The sequence below is a fragment of the Lagopus muta genome, unplaced genomic scaffold (genome assembly GCF_023343835.1).
Source record: "Lagopus muta isolate bLagMut1 unplaced genomic scaffold, bLagMut1 primary scaffold_181, whole genome shotgun sequence".
In the NCBI taxonomy this organism is placed as follows: domain Eukaryota; kingdom Metazoa; phylum Chordata; class Aves; order Galliformes; family Phasianidae; genus Lagopus; species Lagopus muta.
In genome coordinates, this window is record NW_026040225.1 from 1 (window position 1) to 15,674 (window position 15,674).

General features: G+C 52.6%; 2 protein-coding genes and 1 long non-coding RNA gene across 10 annotated transcripts in view; 1 reads left to right on the forward strand and 2 right to left on the reverse strand.

The window, feature by feature from the left end:
* Positions 1-473: 473 nt before the first annotated feature.
* LOC125687738 (syntaxin-4-like) overlaps positions 474-15,674 on the reverse strand; it is a 36,590-nt gene continuing 21,389 nt past the window's right edge. The window contains exons 7-10 of one of the 3 annotated variants that reach the window (XM_048932994.1): positions 12,243-12,319; positions 10,200-10,337; positions 7,487-7,597; positions 474-641 (exon numbers count right to left, since the gene is read on the reverse strand). In XM_048932994.1, coding sequence (XP_048788951.1) covers positions 546-641; positions 7,487-7,597; positions 10,200-10,337; positions 12,243-12,319 — 422 coding nt within the window. In that variant the 3' untranslated portion in view covers positions 474-545. Of the gene's footprint in view, positions 728-4,296; positions 5,172-7,486; positions 7,598-10,199; positions 10,338-12,242; positions 12,320-15,674 lie in introns of those variants that run through there. The other 2 variants (XM_048932996.1, XM_048932995.1) reach the window with 2 other exon arrangements.
* LOC125687739 (uncharacterized) lies at positions 734-2,335 on the reverse strand. Its single transcript, XR_007374369.1, has 3 exons — positions 2,249-2,335; positions 1,192-1,271; positions 734-1,069 (listed from the first exon to the last, which is right to left on the reverse strand). It is a non-coding gene; the product is annotated as an uncharacterized LOC125687739 (long non-coding RNA).
* On the forward strand, positions 2,241-4,284 carry LOC125687737 (bifunctional endo-1,4-beta-xylanase XylA-like). Of its 6 annotated transcripts, none has more exons than XM_048932991.1 (4): positions 2,241-3,443; positions 3,556-3,599; positions 3,802-3,944; positions 3,988-4,284. In XM_048932991.1, exons 1-3 carry the CDS (start codon positions 2,613-2,615, stop codon positions 3,902-3,904), a joined length of 978 nt encoding a protein of 325 aa, XP_048788948.1. In that variant the 5' UTR covers positions 2,241-2,612; the 3' UTR covers positions 3,905-3,944; positions 3,988-4,284. The 6 variants fall into 6 exon arrangements, with proteins under 6 accessions (XP_048788948.1, XP_048788946.1, XP_048788944.1 ...); XM_048932990.1 differs by having other exon boundaries at positions 2,259-3,443; positions 3,802-3,840; XM_048932989.1 differs by having other exon boundaries at positions 2,244-3,599; positions 3,802-3,840.

Below are 15,674 nucleotides of genomic sequence, written 5' to 3' on the forward strand. Positions count from 1 at the left end.
CATAGAACCCCATAGAACCCCACAGAGACCTCATAAACCCCCATTAAACCCCATTAAACCCCACAGAACCCCACAGAGATCCCATAAAACCCCATTAAACCCCACAGAGACCCCATAAAACCCCATAAAACCCCACAGAACCCCATTAAAACCGCACAGAACCCCACAGAGACCCCACAAAAACCCATAAAACCCCACAGAGACCCATAAAAACCCCATAGAACCCCTTAACACCCCACAAAACCCCATAGAACCCCATAGAACCCCATTAAACCCCACAGAGACCCCATAAAACCCCATAGAACCCCTTAACACCCCACAAAACCCCATAGAACCCCATAGAACCCCATTAAACCCCCACAGAGACCCCATAAAACCCCATAGAACCCCTTAACACCCCACAAAACCCCATAGAACCCCATAGAACCCCCATTAAACCCCACAGAGACCCCATAAAACCCCATAGAACCCCTTAACACCCCATAAAACCCCATAAAACCCCACAGAAACCCCATAAAACCCCACAGAGACCCCATAAAAACCCCCTAAAAACCCCACAAATCCCCACCGCTCGCCGTCGCTTTCAGGGTCGCCCCGGCCGCCGTCCCGAAGCCCAGCAGGCAGAGCAGCGCCGCCGCCATCTTGGGAAGGTCACAAATAGGGACAGGATGTGACGTCACTTACGGGGGCCTTGGGCCGTGACGGGGCGGAGGGCTCCCTGGGGAACCTACAGGTGCCGCCGAGGGCCAAAAAACCCCCAGAGAGTCAACGGCCGCGTTTCCTGACCCCATTGCAGCCCCATAAGGCCTCGGCCCCATTTCCTGACCCCATAAAACCCCACAAAACCCCATAAAACCCCATAAAAGCCCCACAGAGACCCCATAAAACCCCACAAAACCCCACAGAGACCCCATAAAACCTCATGAAATTCCATAGAACCCCATAAAACCCCACAGAGCCCCATAGAACCCCATAAAAACCCATAAGACCTCGTCCCCCTTTCCTGACCCCATTGCCACCCCATAAGACCTTGACCCCATATCCTGACCCCATTGCCACCCCATAACACCTTGACCCCATATCCTGACCCCATTGCCACCCCATAAGACCCCATTGCCACCCCATAAGACCTCGTCCCCATTCCCTGACCCCATGGCCACCCCATAAGACCCCATTGCCACCCCATAAGACCTCGACCCCATATCCTGACCCCATTGCCACCCCATAAGACCTTGACCCCATATCCTGACCCCATTGCCACCCCATAAGACCTTGACCCCATATCCTGACCCCATGGCCACCCCATAAAACCCCATTGCCACCCCATAAGACCTCGACCCCATATCCTGACCCCATTGCCACCCCATAAGATCTTGACCCCATATCCTGACCCCATGGCCACCCCATAAGACCCTATTGCCACCCCATAAGACCTTGACCCCCATTTCCTGACCCCATTGCCACCCCTAAGACCTCGTCCCCATTCCCTGACCCCATTGCCACCCCATAAAGACCCCATGGCCACCCCATAAGATCTTGACCCCATATCCTGACCCCATGGCCACCCCATAAGATCTTGACCCCACATCCTGACCCCATTGCCACCCCCGTAAGACCCCATTGCCACCCCCATAAGACCTCGACCCCATATCCTGACCCCATTGCCACCCCATAAGACCCCATTGCCACCCCATAAGACCTCGACCCCATTCCCCGACCCCCATTGCCACCCCCATAAGATCTTGACCCCATATCCTGACCCCCATGGCCACCCCATAAGACCTTGACCCCATATCCTGACCCCATGGCCACCCCATAAGACCCTTGACCCCATATCCTGACCCCATTGCCACCCCATAAGACCCCCATTGCCACCCCATAACATCTTGACCCCATATTCTGACCCCATGGCCACCCCATAAGATCTTGACCCCACATCCTGACCCCATTGCCACCCCGTAAGACCCCATTGCCACCCCATAAGACCTCGACCCCATTCCCCGACCCCATTGCCACCCCATAAGATCTTGACCCCCATATCCTGACCCCATTGCCACCCCATAAGATCTTGACCCCATATCCTGACCCCATTGCCACCCCATAAGATCTTGACCCCATATCCTGACCCCATGGCCACCCCATAAGACCTTGACCCCATATCCTGACCCCATTGCCACCCCATAAGACCCCATTGCCACCCCATAACATCTTGACCCCATATTCTGACCCCATTGCCACCCCATAAGACCTCGACCCCATATCCTGACCCCATTGCCACCCCATAAGACCTTGACCCCATATCCTGACCCCATTGCCACCCCATAAGACCTCGACCCCATATCCTGACCCCATTGCCACCCCATAAGCCCACAAACAACACAGGCAGCCTTTTAGGGTCGTTTATTGTCACTCCGTCCCGCTCCCGACCCCATAACCTCCCCGCCACCCCCCCATGGGCCTTTATGGGGTTTCTATGGGTCGCTGTGCGGTATTGATGTCCCCCCCACCCCAAAGCGAGACCCCACAGATATGGGGTGGGGGAACTTATAGGGGAACAGGGAAACTGTGGGGTCAGTGGGGGAAATGGGGGCATTGGGGTCAGTGGGGTCACAATGGGGTCACATTGGGGTCAATGGGGACACAATGGGGTCAATGGGGACATTGGGGTCAATGGGGGGAAATGGGGTCACAATGGGTCCACAATGGAAACAATAGGGTCACAATGGGGTCACAGTGGGGTCAATGGGGACAATGGAGTCAATGGGGGTCACAATGGGGTCACAATGGGGTCACATTGGGGTCAATGGGGACACAATGGGGTCAATGTGGGGAAATGGGGTCACAATGGGGTCAATCGGTCCACAATGGAAATAGGGTCACAATGGGGTCACAGTGGGGTCAATGGGGTCAATAGGGTCACAATGGGGTCAATGGGGTCACAATGGGGTCAATGGGTCCACAATGGAAACAATAGGGTCACAATGGGGTCACAGTGGGATCAATGGGGACAATGGGGTCAGTGGGGTCACAATGGGGTCAAAGGGGACAATGGGAGTCAATGGGGTCACAATGGGGGTCACAATGGGGTCACAATGGGGTCAATGGGGACATTGGGGTCAATGAGGGAAATGGGGTCACAATGGGGTCAATGGGTCCACAAAGGAAACAATAGGGTCACAATGGGGTCACAGTGGGATCAATGGGGACAATGGGGTCAATGGGGTCACAATGGGGTCAAAGGGGACAATGGGGTCAATGGGGTCACAATGGGGTCACAATGGGGTCACAATGGGGTCAATGGGGTCCACAATGGAAACAATAGGGTCACAATGGGGTCACAGTGGGGCCAATGGGGACAATGGGGTCAATGGGGTCACAATGGGGTCAAAGGGGACAATGGGGTCAATGGGGTCACAATGGGGTCAATGGGGACACAATGGGGTCAATGGGGACACAATAGGGTCACAATGGGGTTACAATGGGGGTCACAGTGGGGTCAATGGGGACAATGGGGTCAATGGGGTCACAATGGGGTCAACGGGGTCAATGGGGTCACAATGGGGTCACAATGGGGTCAATGGGTCCACAATGGAAATAGGGTCACAATGGGGGTCAATGGCGGCACAGTGGGGTCAATGGGGTCGATATGGGGTCAATGAGGTCACAGTGGGGTCAATGGGGACACAATGGGGTCAATAGGGTCACAATGGGGTCAATGGGGTCAATGGGGTCACAATGGGGGTCACATTGGGGTCAATAGGGTCACAGTGGGGTCAATGGGGTCGATATGGGGTCAATGAGGTCACAATGGGGTCAATGGGGTCACAATGGGGTCACAATGGGGTCACAATGGGGTCAACGGGGTCACAATGGGGTCACAATGGGGTCAATGGGGACACAATAGGGTCACAATGGGGTCAATGGGGTCACAATGGGGTCACAATGGGGTCACTGTGGGGTCAATGGGGTCACAATGGGGTCACAGTGGGGGTCACAGTGGGGCAGAATGGGGGTCAGTGGGGTCACAGCTGAGGTAGCTCAGGACAGTGCCATGTGACCCCATCCCAAGCAGGGACAGGAAGTGACGTCAGCAGTGACAGGAAGTGGCGTCAGTAGTGACAGGAAGTGGCGTCGGGGACATCAGGAAGTGACGTCAATAGCAGCAGGAAGTGATGTCAGTAGTGAAAGCAAGTGGTGTCAGTAGTGACAGGAAGTGCCATCAGTAGTGACAGGAAGTGACGACGATAGCAGCAGGAAGTGATGTCAGTAGTGAAAGGAAGCAACGTCAGTGAAGCAACGTCAGTAGTGACAGGAAGTGACGTCGATAGCAGCAGGAAGTGATGTCAGCAGCGACAGGAAGTGGCGTCGGTGGCGACAGGAAGTGGCGTCAATAGCAGCAGGAAGTGACCTCAATAGTGCCAGGAAGATATGGCGGTAGAGACAGGAAGTGATGGTAGTAGAGACAGGAAGCGACATCAGTAGTGCCAGGAAGTGGTGTCATTGGCAACAGGAAGTGACGCCAGTAGTGCCAGGAAGTAATGTCAGTGGCATCAGGAAATGACAGCAGTAATGCCAGGAAGTGGCGTCATTGGCAACAGGAAGTAACGCCAGTCATGACAGGAAGTGGAGTCAGTGCAGACAGGAAATGACGTCAGAAGTGACAGGAAGTGATGTGACAGGAAATGATACGAGGAGAGACAGGAAGTGGTGCGATTACAGACAAGAAGTGAGATCCATAGCAGCAGGAAGTGACGTCAGCAGTGACAGGAAGTGGTGTCAGTAGTGACAATAAAAACAGGAAGTGACGTCAGTAGAGGCGAGCGATGTCAGTATTGACCGGAAGGCACTTCAAGAGCCTCAGGAAGTGACGTCATTAGTGACGGAAGTGACGTCAGCAGCAACAGGAAGTTACGTCAGCAGCAACAGGAAGTGCCGTCAGTAGAGACAGGAAGTGCCCAACCTAACCACATGCGCCCTCCTAATAGAAAGAGGGTGGGGCTAAGGCACGGCCAAGGCCAATCAGCAGCAAGAGGGGTGGAACCAAAGGCACAGCGCCGGCCAATCAGCAGCGAGGAGGGGGGCGGGGCTCAGCCGGCAGCCACTGAAGCAGCGATGATGGCGACGAGGATAACGAGGGTGAGGACGAGGCAGGCGGCCATAATGAGGCGTTTCTGAGGGATTGAGGAGGGATTATGGGGGATTCAGGAGGGATTATGGGGCCATTAATAAAGATTATGAGGGTTTATGAGGGAATTATGGGGGATAATGAAGGGATTATGGGGGATTAATAGGGATTATGGGGGGATTATGGGGGACTAATAGGGGTTATGGGGGATTATGTGGGACTAATAGGGATTATGTGGCATTAATAAAGGCTATGGAAGATTACAAGGGGATTATGGGGGATTAATAAGGATTATGGGTGATGAATGAGGGATTATGGGGGATTATGCGGGGATTATGGGGGATTAATAGAGATTATGGGGGATTATGGGGGACTAATAGGGATTATGAGGCATTAACAAAGATTATGGGGGATTACGAGGGGATTATGGGGTAGAAATAGGGATTATGGGGGATTAATGAGGGATTATGGGAGATTAATAGGTATTATGGGGGATTAATAGGGATTATGGGGGATTAATGAAGAATTATGGGGGATTAATGGGGATTAATGAGGATTAAGGAAGGGTTATAGGGGATTAGTGGAGATTATGAGGGTTTAATGGGGATTATAGGGAATTAATGAGGGATTATGGGAGATTTTAGAGGGATTATGGGGATTAATAGGGATTATGGGGGATTAATGAGGAATTATGAGGGATTAATGAGGGATTAAGGGAGATTTATGAGGGATTATGGGGGATTAATAGGGATTATGAGAGATTAACAGGGATTAAGGGAGATTAATGAGGGATTATGGGAGATTAATAGGGATTATGGGGGATTAATGGGGATTAATGGGGATTAATGAGGGTTTTGAGGAATTAATTCGGGATTATGGGGGATTAATGAGAGATTACGAGGGTTAATGGGTATAATGGGGGATTAATGAGGGATTAATAAAGATTATGAGGTATTAATGAGGGATTACGGGAGATTAATAGCGATTATGGGGGATTAAAGAGGGATTATGGGGGATTAATGATGGATTATGGGGATTAATGATGGATTATATGAGATTAATGAAGGATTATGGGAGATTAATAGGGATTATGAAGATTAATAGGGATTATGAGGAATTAATGAGGGATTATGGGGGATTAATGGGGATTAATGAGGATTAAGGAAGGGTTATAGGGGATTAATGAGGGATTATGGGCTATTAATGAGGGATTATATGGGATTAATGAGGGATTATGGGAGATTAATAAGGATTATGGGGGATTAAGAAGGGATTATGGAGGATTAATGGGGAATATGGGGGGTTAATAGGGATCATGGGGGATTAAGGGGGGATTATGGGGGATAAATGGAGGATTAATGGGGGATAATGGGGGAGCAGCTATGGGGCGGCTATGGGGCAGCAGTGGGGTATCTATGGGCAGCTATGGGGCAGAAGTGGGGCATCTATAGGGAGGCTATGGGGCAGCTATGGGGTATCTATGGGGTGTTTATGGGGTGTCTATGGGGCAGCAGTGGAGCATCTATAGGGCAGCTATGGGGCTGCTATGGGGTGGCTATAAGGTATCTATGGGGCAGCTATAGGGCAGCTATGGGGCGGTTATGGGGTATCTATAGGGCAGCTATGGTGTGGTTATGGGGCGGCTATGGGGCAGCTATGGGGCGGCTATGGGGCTGCTATGGGGCAGCAGTGGGGCATCTATAGGGAGACTATGGGGCAGCTATGGGGTATCTATGGGGCAGCTATGGGGCGGCTATGGGGTATCTATGGGGTATCTATGGGGTATCTATGGGGCAGCTATGGGGTATCTATGGGGTAGCCGTGGGGCAGCCATGGGGCAGTTATGGGGTATCTATGGGGCAGCCATGTGGCAGCAGTGAGGTATCTATGGGGCAGCTGTGGGGCGGCTATGGGGTATCTATGGGGCGGCTATGGGGTATCTATGGGGCGGTTATGGGGTATCTATGGGGTGGCTATGGGGCGGCTATGGGGCGGCTATGGGGCAGCAGTGAGGTATCTGTGGGGCAGCTGTGGGGCAGCTGTGGGGTATCTATGGGGCAGCTATGGGGTATCTATGGGGCGGCTATGGGGCAGCTATGGGGCAGCAGTGAGGTATCTATGGGGCAGCTGTGGGGTATCTATGGGGCGGCTATGGGGCAGCTATGGGGTATCTATGGGGTATCTATGGGGCAGCTATGGGGCAGCTGTGGGGCGGTTATGGGGTATCTATGGGGCGGCTATGGGGCAGCTATGGGGTATCTATGGGGCGGCTATGGGGCAGCTATGGGGTATCTATGGGGCAGCTATGGGGCGGCTATGGGGTATCTATGGGGCGGCTATGGGGCAGCCGTGGGGCCGTACCCTCCTGGCCTTGCCCTGCTGCTCCTGCGCCGCCCTGAGCTGCCGCCCCCCTTTGTTCACCGCCATCCCCGACTGCAGGATTTGCAGCTCGATGCGATTGATGGCCCCACCCTGAAACCAGTACAAACCAGTATAAACCAGTATGGACCAGTACGGACCAGTACAAACCAGTACAGAGCAGTACGGACCAGTATAAACCAGTATGGACCAGTACAAAACAGTACGGACCGGTACAAACCAGTACAAACCAGTATAAACCAGTATGGACCAGTACAAACCAGTACAAACCAGTATGGACCAGTATAAACCAGTATGGACCAGTACAGGCCAGTACAAACCAGTATGGACCGGTACGGACCAGTACAAACCAGTACGGACCAGCATGGACCAGTATAAACCAGTATGGACCAGTATAGACCGGTACGGACCAGTACAAACCAGTATAAACCAGTATGGACCAGTATAGACCGGTACGGACCAGTACAAACCAGTATAAACCAGTATGGACCAGTACGGACCAGTATAAGCCAGTATGGACCAGTATGGACCGGTATGGACCAGTACAGATCAGTACGGACCAGTATAGACCGGTACAGACCAGTATAGACCAGTACAAACTAGTATGGACCAGTACGGACTGGTACAAACCAGTACAGACCAGTCTGCCCCAGTACAACCCTCTCCCTCACAGTTCCTCCCAGTCCCTCCCATTATATCCCAGTTCCCTCCCAGTATCTCCCAGTATATCCCACTCCCTCCCAGCCCCCTCCCAGTCCATCCCATCACATCCCAGTCCCTCCCAGTTCCCTCCCATCATATCCCAGTCCATCCCAGTATATCCCAGTCCCCTTCCAGTCCCTCCCAGTTCCCTCCCAGTCCATCCCAGTTCCCTCCCAGTCTCCCCCAGTCCATCCCAGTTCCCTCCCATCACCTCCCAGTCCATCCCATCACATCCCAGTCCCTCCCAGTCCATCCCAGTCCCTCCCAGTCCATCCCATGATATCCCAGTCCTGTCCTCGTCCATCCCATCACATCCCAGTCCATCCCAGTATATCCCAGTCCAGCCCAGTCCATCCCATTCCCTCCCAATCCATCCCAGTCCCCCTCATCACATCCCAGTTCCCTCCCAGTCCCTCCCAGTCCATCCCAGTTCCCTCCCAGTCCATCCCAGTTCCCTCCCAATCCATCCCAGTCCCTCCCAGTTCATCCCAGTCCCCTCCCAGTCCCCCCCACTCCCTCCCAGTCCATCCCAGTCCCCCCCATCACATCCCAGTCCCCTCCCAGTCCCCCCCATTCCCTCCCAGTCCATCCCAGTCCCTCCCATTAGATCCCAGTCCATCCCAGTCCCCTCCCAGTTCCCCCGTCCCTCCCAGTCCATCCCACTCCCTCCCATCACATCCCAGTCCATCCCACTCCCTCCCAGTCCCCTCCCCGTCCCTCCCAGTCCCTCCCAATCCATCCCAGTCCATCCCAGTTCCCTCCCATCACCTCCCAGTCAATCCCAGTTCCCTCCCAGTCCCTCCCATCACCTCCCAGTCCATCCCAGTTCCATCCCAGTCCATCCCATCACATCCCAGTCCCTCCCAGTCCCTCCCAGTCCATCCCAGTCCATCCCAGTTCCCTCCCAGTCCATCCCAGTCCCCTCCCACTCCCTTCCAGTCCCCTCCCATCACATCCCAGTCCCTCCCAGTCCCTCCCATTATATCCCAGTTCCCTCCCAGTATATCCCAGTTCCCTCCCACTCCCTCCCATCACATCCCAGTCCATCCCACTCCCTCCCAGTATATCCCAGTCCCCTCCCAATCCATCCCACTCCATCCCAGTCCCTCCCAGTCCCCTCCCAGTTCCCTCCCATCACATCCCAGTTCCCTCCCAATCCATCCCAATCCATCCCAGTCCATCCCAGTCTCCCCCACTCCCTCCCACTCCATCCCATCACATCCCAGTCCCCCTCCCACTCCCTCCCAGTATATCCCAGTCCCCTCCCATCATATCCCAGTCCCTCCCACTCCCTCCCAGTATATCCCAGTCCCCTCCCATCATATCCCAGTCCCTCCCAGTCCATCCCAGTCCCCCCCAGTCCATCCCAGTCCCTCCCATCACATCCCAGTCCATCCCAGTTCCCTCCCAGTTCCCCCCCAGTCCCCTCCCAGTATCTCCCAGTATATCCCACTCCCTCCCAGTCCCCTCCCAGTCCATCCCAGTCCCTCCCAATCCATCCCAGTCCCCCCCAGTCCCTCCCATCACATCCCAGTCCATCCCAGTTCCCTCCCAGTTCCCCCCCAGTTCCCTCCCAGTATCTCCCAGTCCATCCCACTCCCTCCCAGTCCCTCCCAATCCATCCCAGTCCATCCCAGTCCCCTCCCAGTCCCTCCCAATCCATCCCAGTCCATCCCAGTTCCCTCCCATCACCTCCCAGTCCATCCCAGTCCCTCCCATCACATCCCAGTTTCCTTCCAGTATATCCCAGTCCCCTCCCATCACCTCCCAGTCTCTCCCATCACATCCCAGTCCCCTCCCACTCCCTCCCAGTATATCCCAGTCCATCCCAGTCCCTCTCAGTATATCCCAATTCCATCCCAGTCACATCCCAGTATATCCCAGTCCCCTCCCAGTTCCCTCCCATCACCTCCCACTCCCCCCCACTCCCTCCCAGTCCATCCCAGTCCCTCCCAATCCATCCCAGTCCCCCCCAGTCCCCCCAGTCCCCCACCTGCTCCTCCACAGCGGCTCCCAGTGCCCCGAACAGCTCCTGCAGTTCCCTCATCGCCCTCTCGAGGCGCTGCAGCTCCTGGTGCCTCGACGTCACCTCGTCCAGCGCCGCCCGCGTGGCCCGAGCCGCGCCGAGGACCTGGGGGCGCCCCATAGAAACCCCATAGGGAACCCATAGGGACTTCATAAGGAACCATAGGGACACAGAGACCCATAGGGACCCATAGGGACCCACAGGGACCCACAGGGACCCATAGGGACCCATAGGGACCCATAGGGACACATAGGGACCCATAGGGACACATAGGGACACATAGGGACACATAGGGACCCACAGAGAACCACAGGGTTCCTTTGAGCCTCATAGGGACCCATAGGGAACCCATAGAGCCCCATAGATCCCATATTGACCCACAGGGACCCATAGGGACCCACAGGGACCCAAAGGGAACCCATAGGGACCCATAGGGACCCCATAGGGACCCCATAGGGACTCCTAGGGACCCCAAAGGGACCCATAGGGTCACAAAGACCCATAGGGACCCATAGGGACCCATAGGGACCCATAGGGACTCCATAGGGACTCCATAGGGACCCATAGAAGACATGTGGTCCAATGCTGCCCGGAGGACCTGGGGGCGCCCCATAGAAACCCCACAAGGACCCCATAGAAACCCCATAGGGACGCAGAGACCCATAGGGACCCATAGGGGCCCATAGGGACTCATAGGGACCCATAGGGACTCATAGGAACCCATAGGGACCCATAGGGACCCATAGGGACCCCATAGGGACCCCATAGGGACCCCATAGGGACCCCATAGGGACCCCATAGGGACCCCATAGGGACACAGAGACCCATAGGAACCCATAGGGACCCCATAGGGACCCCAAAGGGACCCATAGGGTCGCAGAGACCCATAGGAACCCATAGGGATCCATAGGGACCCATAGGGACCCATAGGGACCCACAGGGACACATAGGGATCCATAGGGACCCATAGGGACCCATAGGGACCCACAGACAACACATGGTCCAGTGCTGCCCCAGGACCTGGGGGCGCCCCATAGAAACCCCATAGGGAACCCATAGGGACCCCATAGAAACCCCATAAGGAACCATAGGGACCCCATAAGGACCCCATAGGGACCCCATAGGGACCCCACAGGGACCCATAGAAGACATGTGGCCCGAGCCGCCCCGAGGACCTGGGGGCGCCCCATAGAAACCCCATAAGGACCCCACAGGGACCCCAAAGGGACCCATAGGGTCGCAGAGACCCATAGGGACCCATAGGGACCCCATAGGGACCCAAAAGAGACCCATAGGGACACATAGGGACCCATAGGAACCCATAGGGACCCCACAGAGTCCCATAGATCCCATATTGACCCACAGGGACCCCATAGAGCCCCACAGATCCCATACTGACCCACAGACACCCCATAGAGCCCCATATATCCCATACTGACCCACAGACACCCCATAGAGCCCCACAGATCCCATACTGACCCACAGACACCCCATAGAGCCCCATAGATCCCATACTGACCCACAGACACCCCATAGAGCCCCACAGATCCCATACTGACCCACAGACACCCCATAGAGCCCCATAGATCCCATACTGACCCACAGACACCCCATAGGGACCCCATAGAGCCCTACAGATCCCATACTGACCCCCAGGGACCCCATAGAGCCCCATAGATCCCATATTGACACACAGACACCCCATAGGGACCCCATAGAGCCCCATAGATCCCATATTGACCCATAGGGACCCCATAGAGCCCCATAGGGACCCCATAGATCCCATATTGACCCACAGACACCCCATAGGGACCCTATAGGGAAACCATAGAGCCCCATAGATCCCATATTGACCCATAGGGACCCCATAGATCCCATATTGACCCATAGGGACCCCAAAGAGACCCATAGGGACCCCATAGAGACCCATAGATCCCATATTGACACCTAGGGACCCCATAGAGCCCCATAGCGACCCCCCATAGATCTGTGGGGCGCCCCACGACTCACGTTGGAAACGAAGACCTCGCTCTGCCCGCTTTCCAGCATCTCCTCCAACTCCTCATCGGTCACCGCCGAGTTCCCAGCTATGGGGCGCCCCATAAATCATCAGGGGAGCCCAAAAGATGGGGCCAGAGCCCCAAAAACCCCATAGGGATTCGCCCAGAGCCCCCAATTAATTAATTAAACCCAATTAATAGGCCACAAAGCCAATTAATAGCCCCCAAACCCAATTAATAGACACCAAAACCCCATTAATAGACCCCAAAACCCCATTAATAGACCCCAAACCCAATTAATGGACCCCAAAGCCAATTAATGGACCCCAAACCCCATTAATGGACCCCAAAGCCAATTAATGGACCCCAAAGCCAATTAATGGACCCCAAACCCCATTAATAGACCCCAAACCCCATTAATGGACCCCAAACCCCATTAATAGACCCCAAAACCACTTAATAGACACCAAAACCCCATTAATAGACCCCCAAAGCCAATTAATGGACCCCAAACCCAATTAATGGACCCCAAACCCCATTAATGGACCCCAAAGCCCATTAATGGACCCCAAAGCCCATTAATAGACCCCCAAAACCACTTAATAGACCCCCAAAGCCAATTAATAGACCCCAAACCCCAATTAATAGACCCCAAACCCAATTAATAGACCCCAAACCCAATTAATGGACCCCAAAGCCAATTAATAGGCCCCAAACCCCATTAATAGACCCCAAACCCCATTAATAGACCCCAAAACCAATTAATAGACCCCCAAACCCAATTAATAGACCCCAAACCCAATTAATAGACCCCAAATCCCACTGAGAGCCCCCCAAAGCCCCATTAATGGCCCCTAAAACCCAATTAATGGACCCCAAACCCATTAATAGACCCCAAAGCCAATTAATAGACCCCAAACCCCAATTAATAGACCCCAAAGCCAATTAATAGACCCCAAACCCAATTAATGGATCCCAAACCCAATTAATAGACCCCAAAGCCAATTAATAGACCCCAAACCCCATTAATGGACCCCAAAGCCAATTAATAGACCCCAAACCCAATTAATAGACCCCAAACCCAATTAATAGACCCCAAACCCCATTAATGGACCCCAAACCCCAATAATGGACCCCAAACCCAATTAATAGACCCCAAACCCAATTAATGGACCCCAAACCCCATTAATGGACCCCAAACCCCATTAATGGACCCCAAACCCCATTAATGGACCCCAAACTCAATTAATGGACCCCAAACCCAATTAATAGACCCCAAACCCCAATTAATGGACCCCAAACCCCATTAATGGACCCCAAACCCAATTAATAGACCCCAAAGCCAATTAATAGACCCCCAAAGCCAATTAATAGACCCCAAACCCCATTAATGGACCCCAAACCCAATTAATGGACCCCAAAGCCAATTAATAGGCCCCAAACCCCATTAATAGACCCCAAACCCAATTAATAGACCCCAAACCCCATTAATGGACCCCAAACCCCATTAATGGACCCCAAACCCAATTAATGGACCCCAAACCCAATTAATGGACCCCAAACCCCATTAATGGACCCCAAACCCCATTAATGGACCCCAAACCCAATTAATGGACCCCAAACCCCATTAATGGACCCCAAACCCAATTAATGGACCCCAAACCCCATTAATGGACCCCAAACCCAATTAATGGACCCCAAACCCCAATTAATAGACCCCAAACCTCATTAATGGACCCCCAAACCCAATTAATGGACCCCAAAGCCAATTAATGGACCCCAAAGCCAATTAATAGACCCTCAAAGCCCAATTAATGGACCCCAAAGCCAATTAATGGACCCCAAACCCCAATTAATGGACCCCAAACCCCATTAATAGACCCCAAACCCCATTAATGGACCCCAAACCCCATTAATGGACCTCAAAGCCAATTAATGGACCCCAAACCCCATTAATGGACCCCAAACCCCATTAATAAATGTCATTTTTGAGACCATTTTAGGGCCATTTTGTGGTCATTTTTAAGCCATTTTTAAGCCATTTTTGGGGTCATTTTTGGGGCCATTTTTTAGGGCCATTTTGGGGTCATTTTTTGCCCTTTTTGGGGTCATTTTTGGGGCCACTTTAAAGCCATTTTTAGGGCATTTTTGGGGACATTTTTAGGGCAATTTTTAAGCCATTTTTAGGGCATTTTTGGGTTCATTTTTGGGGCCATTTTTGGGGTCATTTTAAAGCCATTTTTAAGGTCATTTTTGGGGTCATTTTTAGGGCCATTCTGGGTCATTTTAGGGTCATTTTTGGGGTCATTTTAGGGCCTTTTTTGGGGCCACTTTTGGGGCCAATTTTGGGTCATTTTTTGGGGCCATTTTTGGGGCCATTTTTCGGGCAATTTTGGGGCCATTTTTGGGGCCATTTTAAAGCCATTTTTCGGGCAATTTTGGGGTCATTTTTGGCCTTTTTGGGGCCATTTTTGGGGTCATTCTTGGGGCCATTTTTAGGGTGATTTTAAAGCCATTTTTGGGGCCATTTTTGGGGCCATTTTTGGGCCCATTTTTAAGGCATCTTTAGGGTCATTTTTGGGGCCATTTTTGGGGTCATTTTTGGGGCCATTTTTGGGGCCATTCTGGGTCAATTTGGGGTCATTTTTAGGGCATTTTTAGGGTCATTTTAGGGCCATTTTTGGGGTCATTTTTGGGGCAATTCTGGGTCATTTTGGGGCCATTTTTGGGGTCATTTTAAAGCCATTTTTCGGGCAATTTTGGGGCCATTTTTGGGGTCATTTTTGAGGCCATTCTGGGTCAATTTGGGGTCATTTTTGGGGCCATTTTTGAGGCTATTTTTAGGGTCATTTTAAAGCCAATTTTGGGGCCATTTTTGGCCTTTTTGGGGTCATTTTTGGGGCCATTTTTACGTCATTTAAAAGCCATTCTTAGGTCAATTTTGTAACCATTTTAGGGTCATTTTAAAGCCACTTTTCGGGCAATTTTGGGGTCATTTTTGGCCTTTTTGGGGCCATTTTTAGGCCATTTTAAAGCCATTTTTAGGGCATTTTTGGGGTCATTTTTCGGGCAATTTTGGGTCCATTTTTGGGGCCATTCTGGGTAATTTTAGGGCCATTTTTAGGGTCATTTTTGGGGCCATTTTTAGGGCAATTTTGGGGTCATTTTAGGGCCATTTTTGGGTCCATTTTTGGGGCCATTTTGGGGTCATTTTAGGGCCTTTTTTGGGGTCATTTTTGGGGTCATTTTTGGGGCCATTTTTAGGCCCATTTTGGGGTTGTTTTTGGGGTCATTTTTAGGGTCATTTTTGGGGCCATTCTGGGTCATTTTAGGCCATTTTTGGGGCCATTTTTAAGCCATTTTTGAGCCATTTTTAAACCATTTTTAGGGCAATTTTGGGGCCATTTTTGGGGTCATTTTTAGGCCCATTTTTGTGGCCATT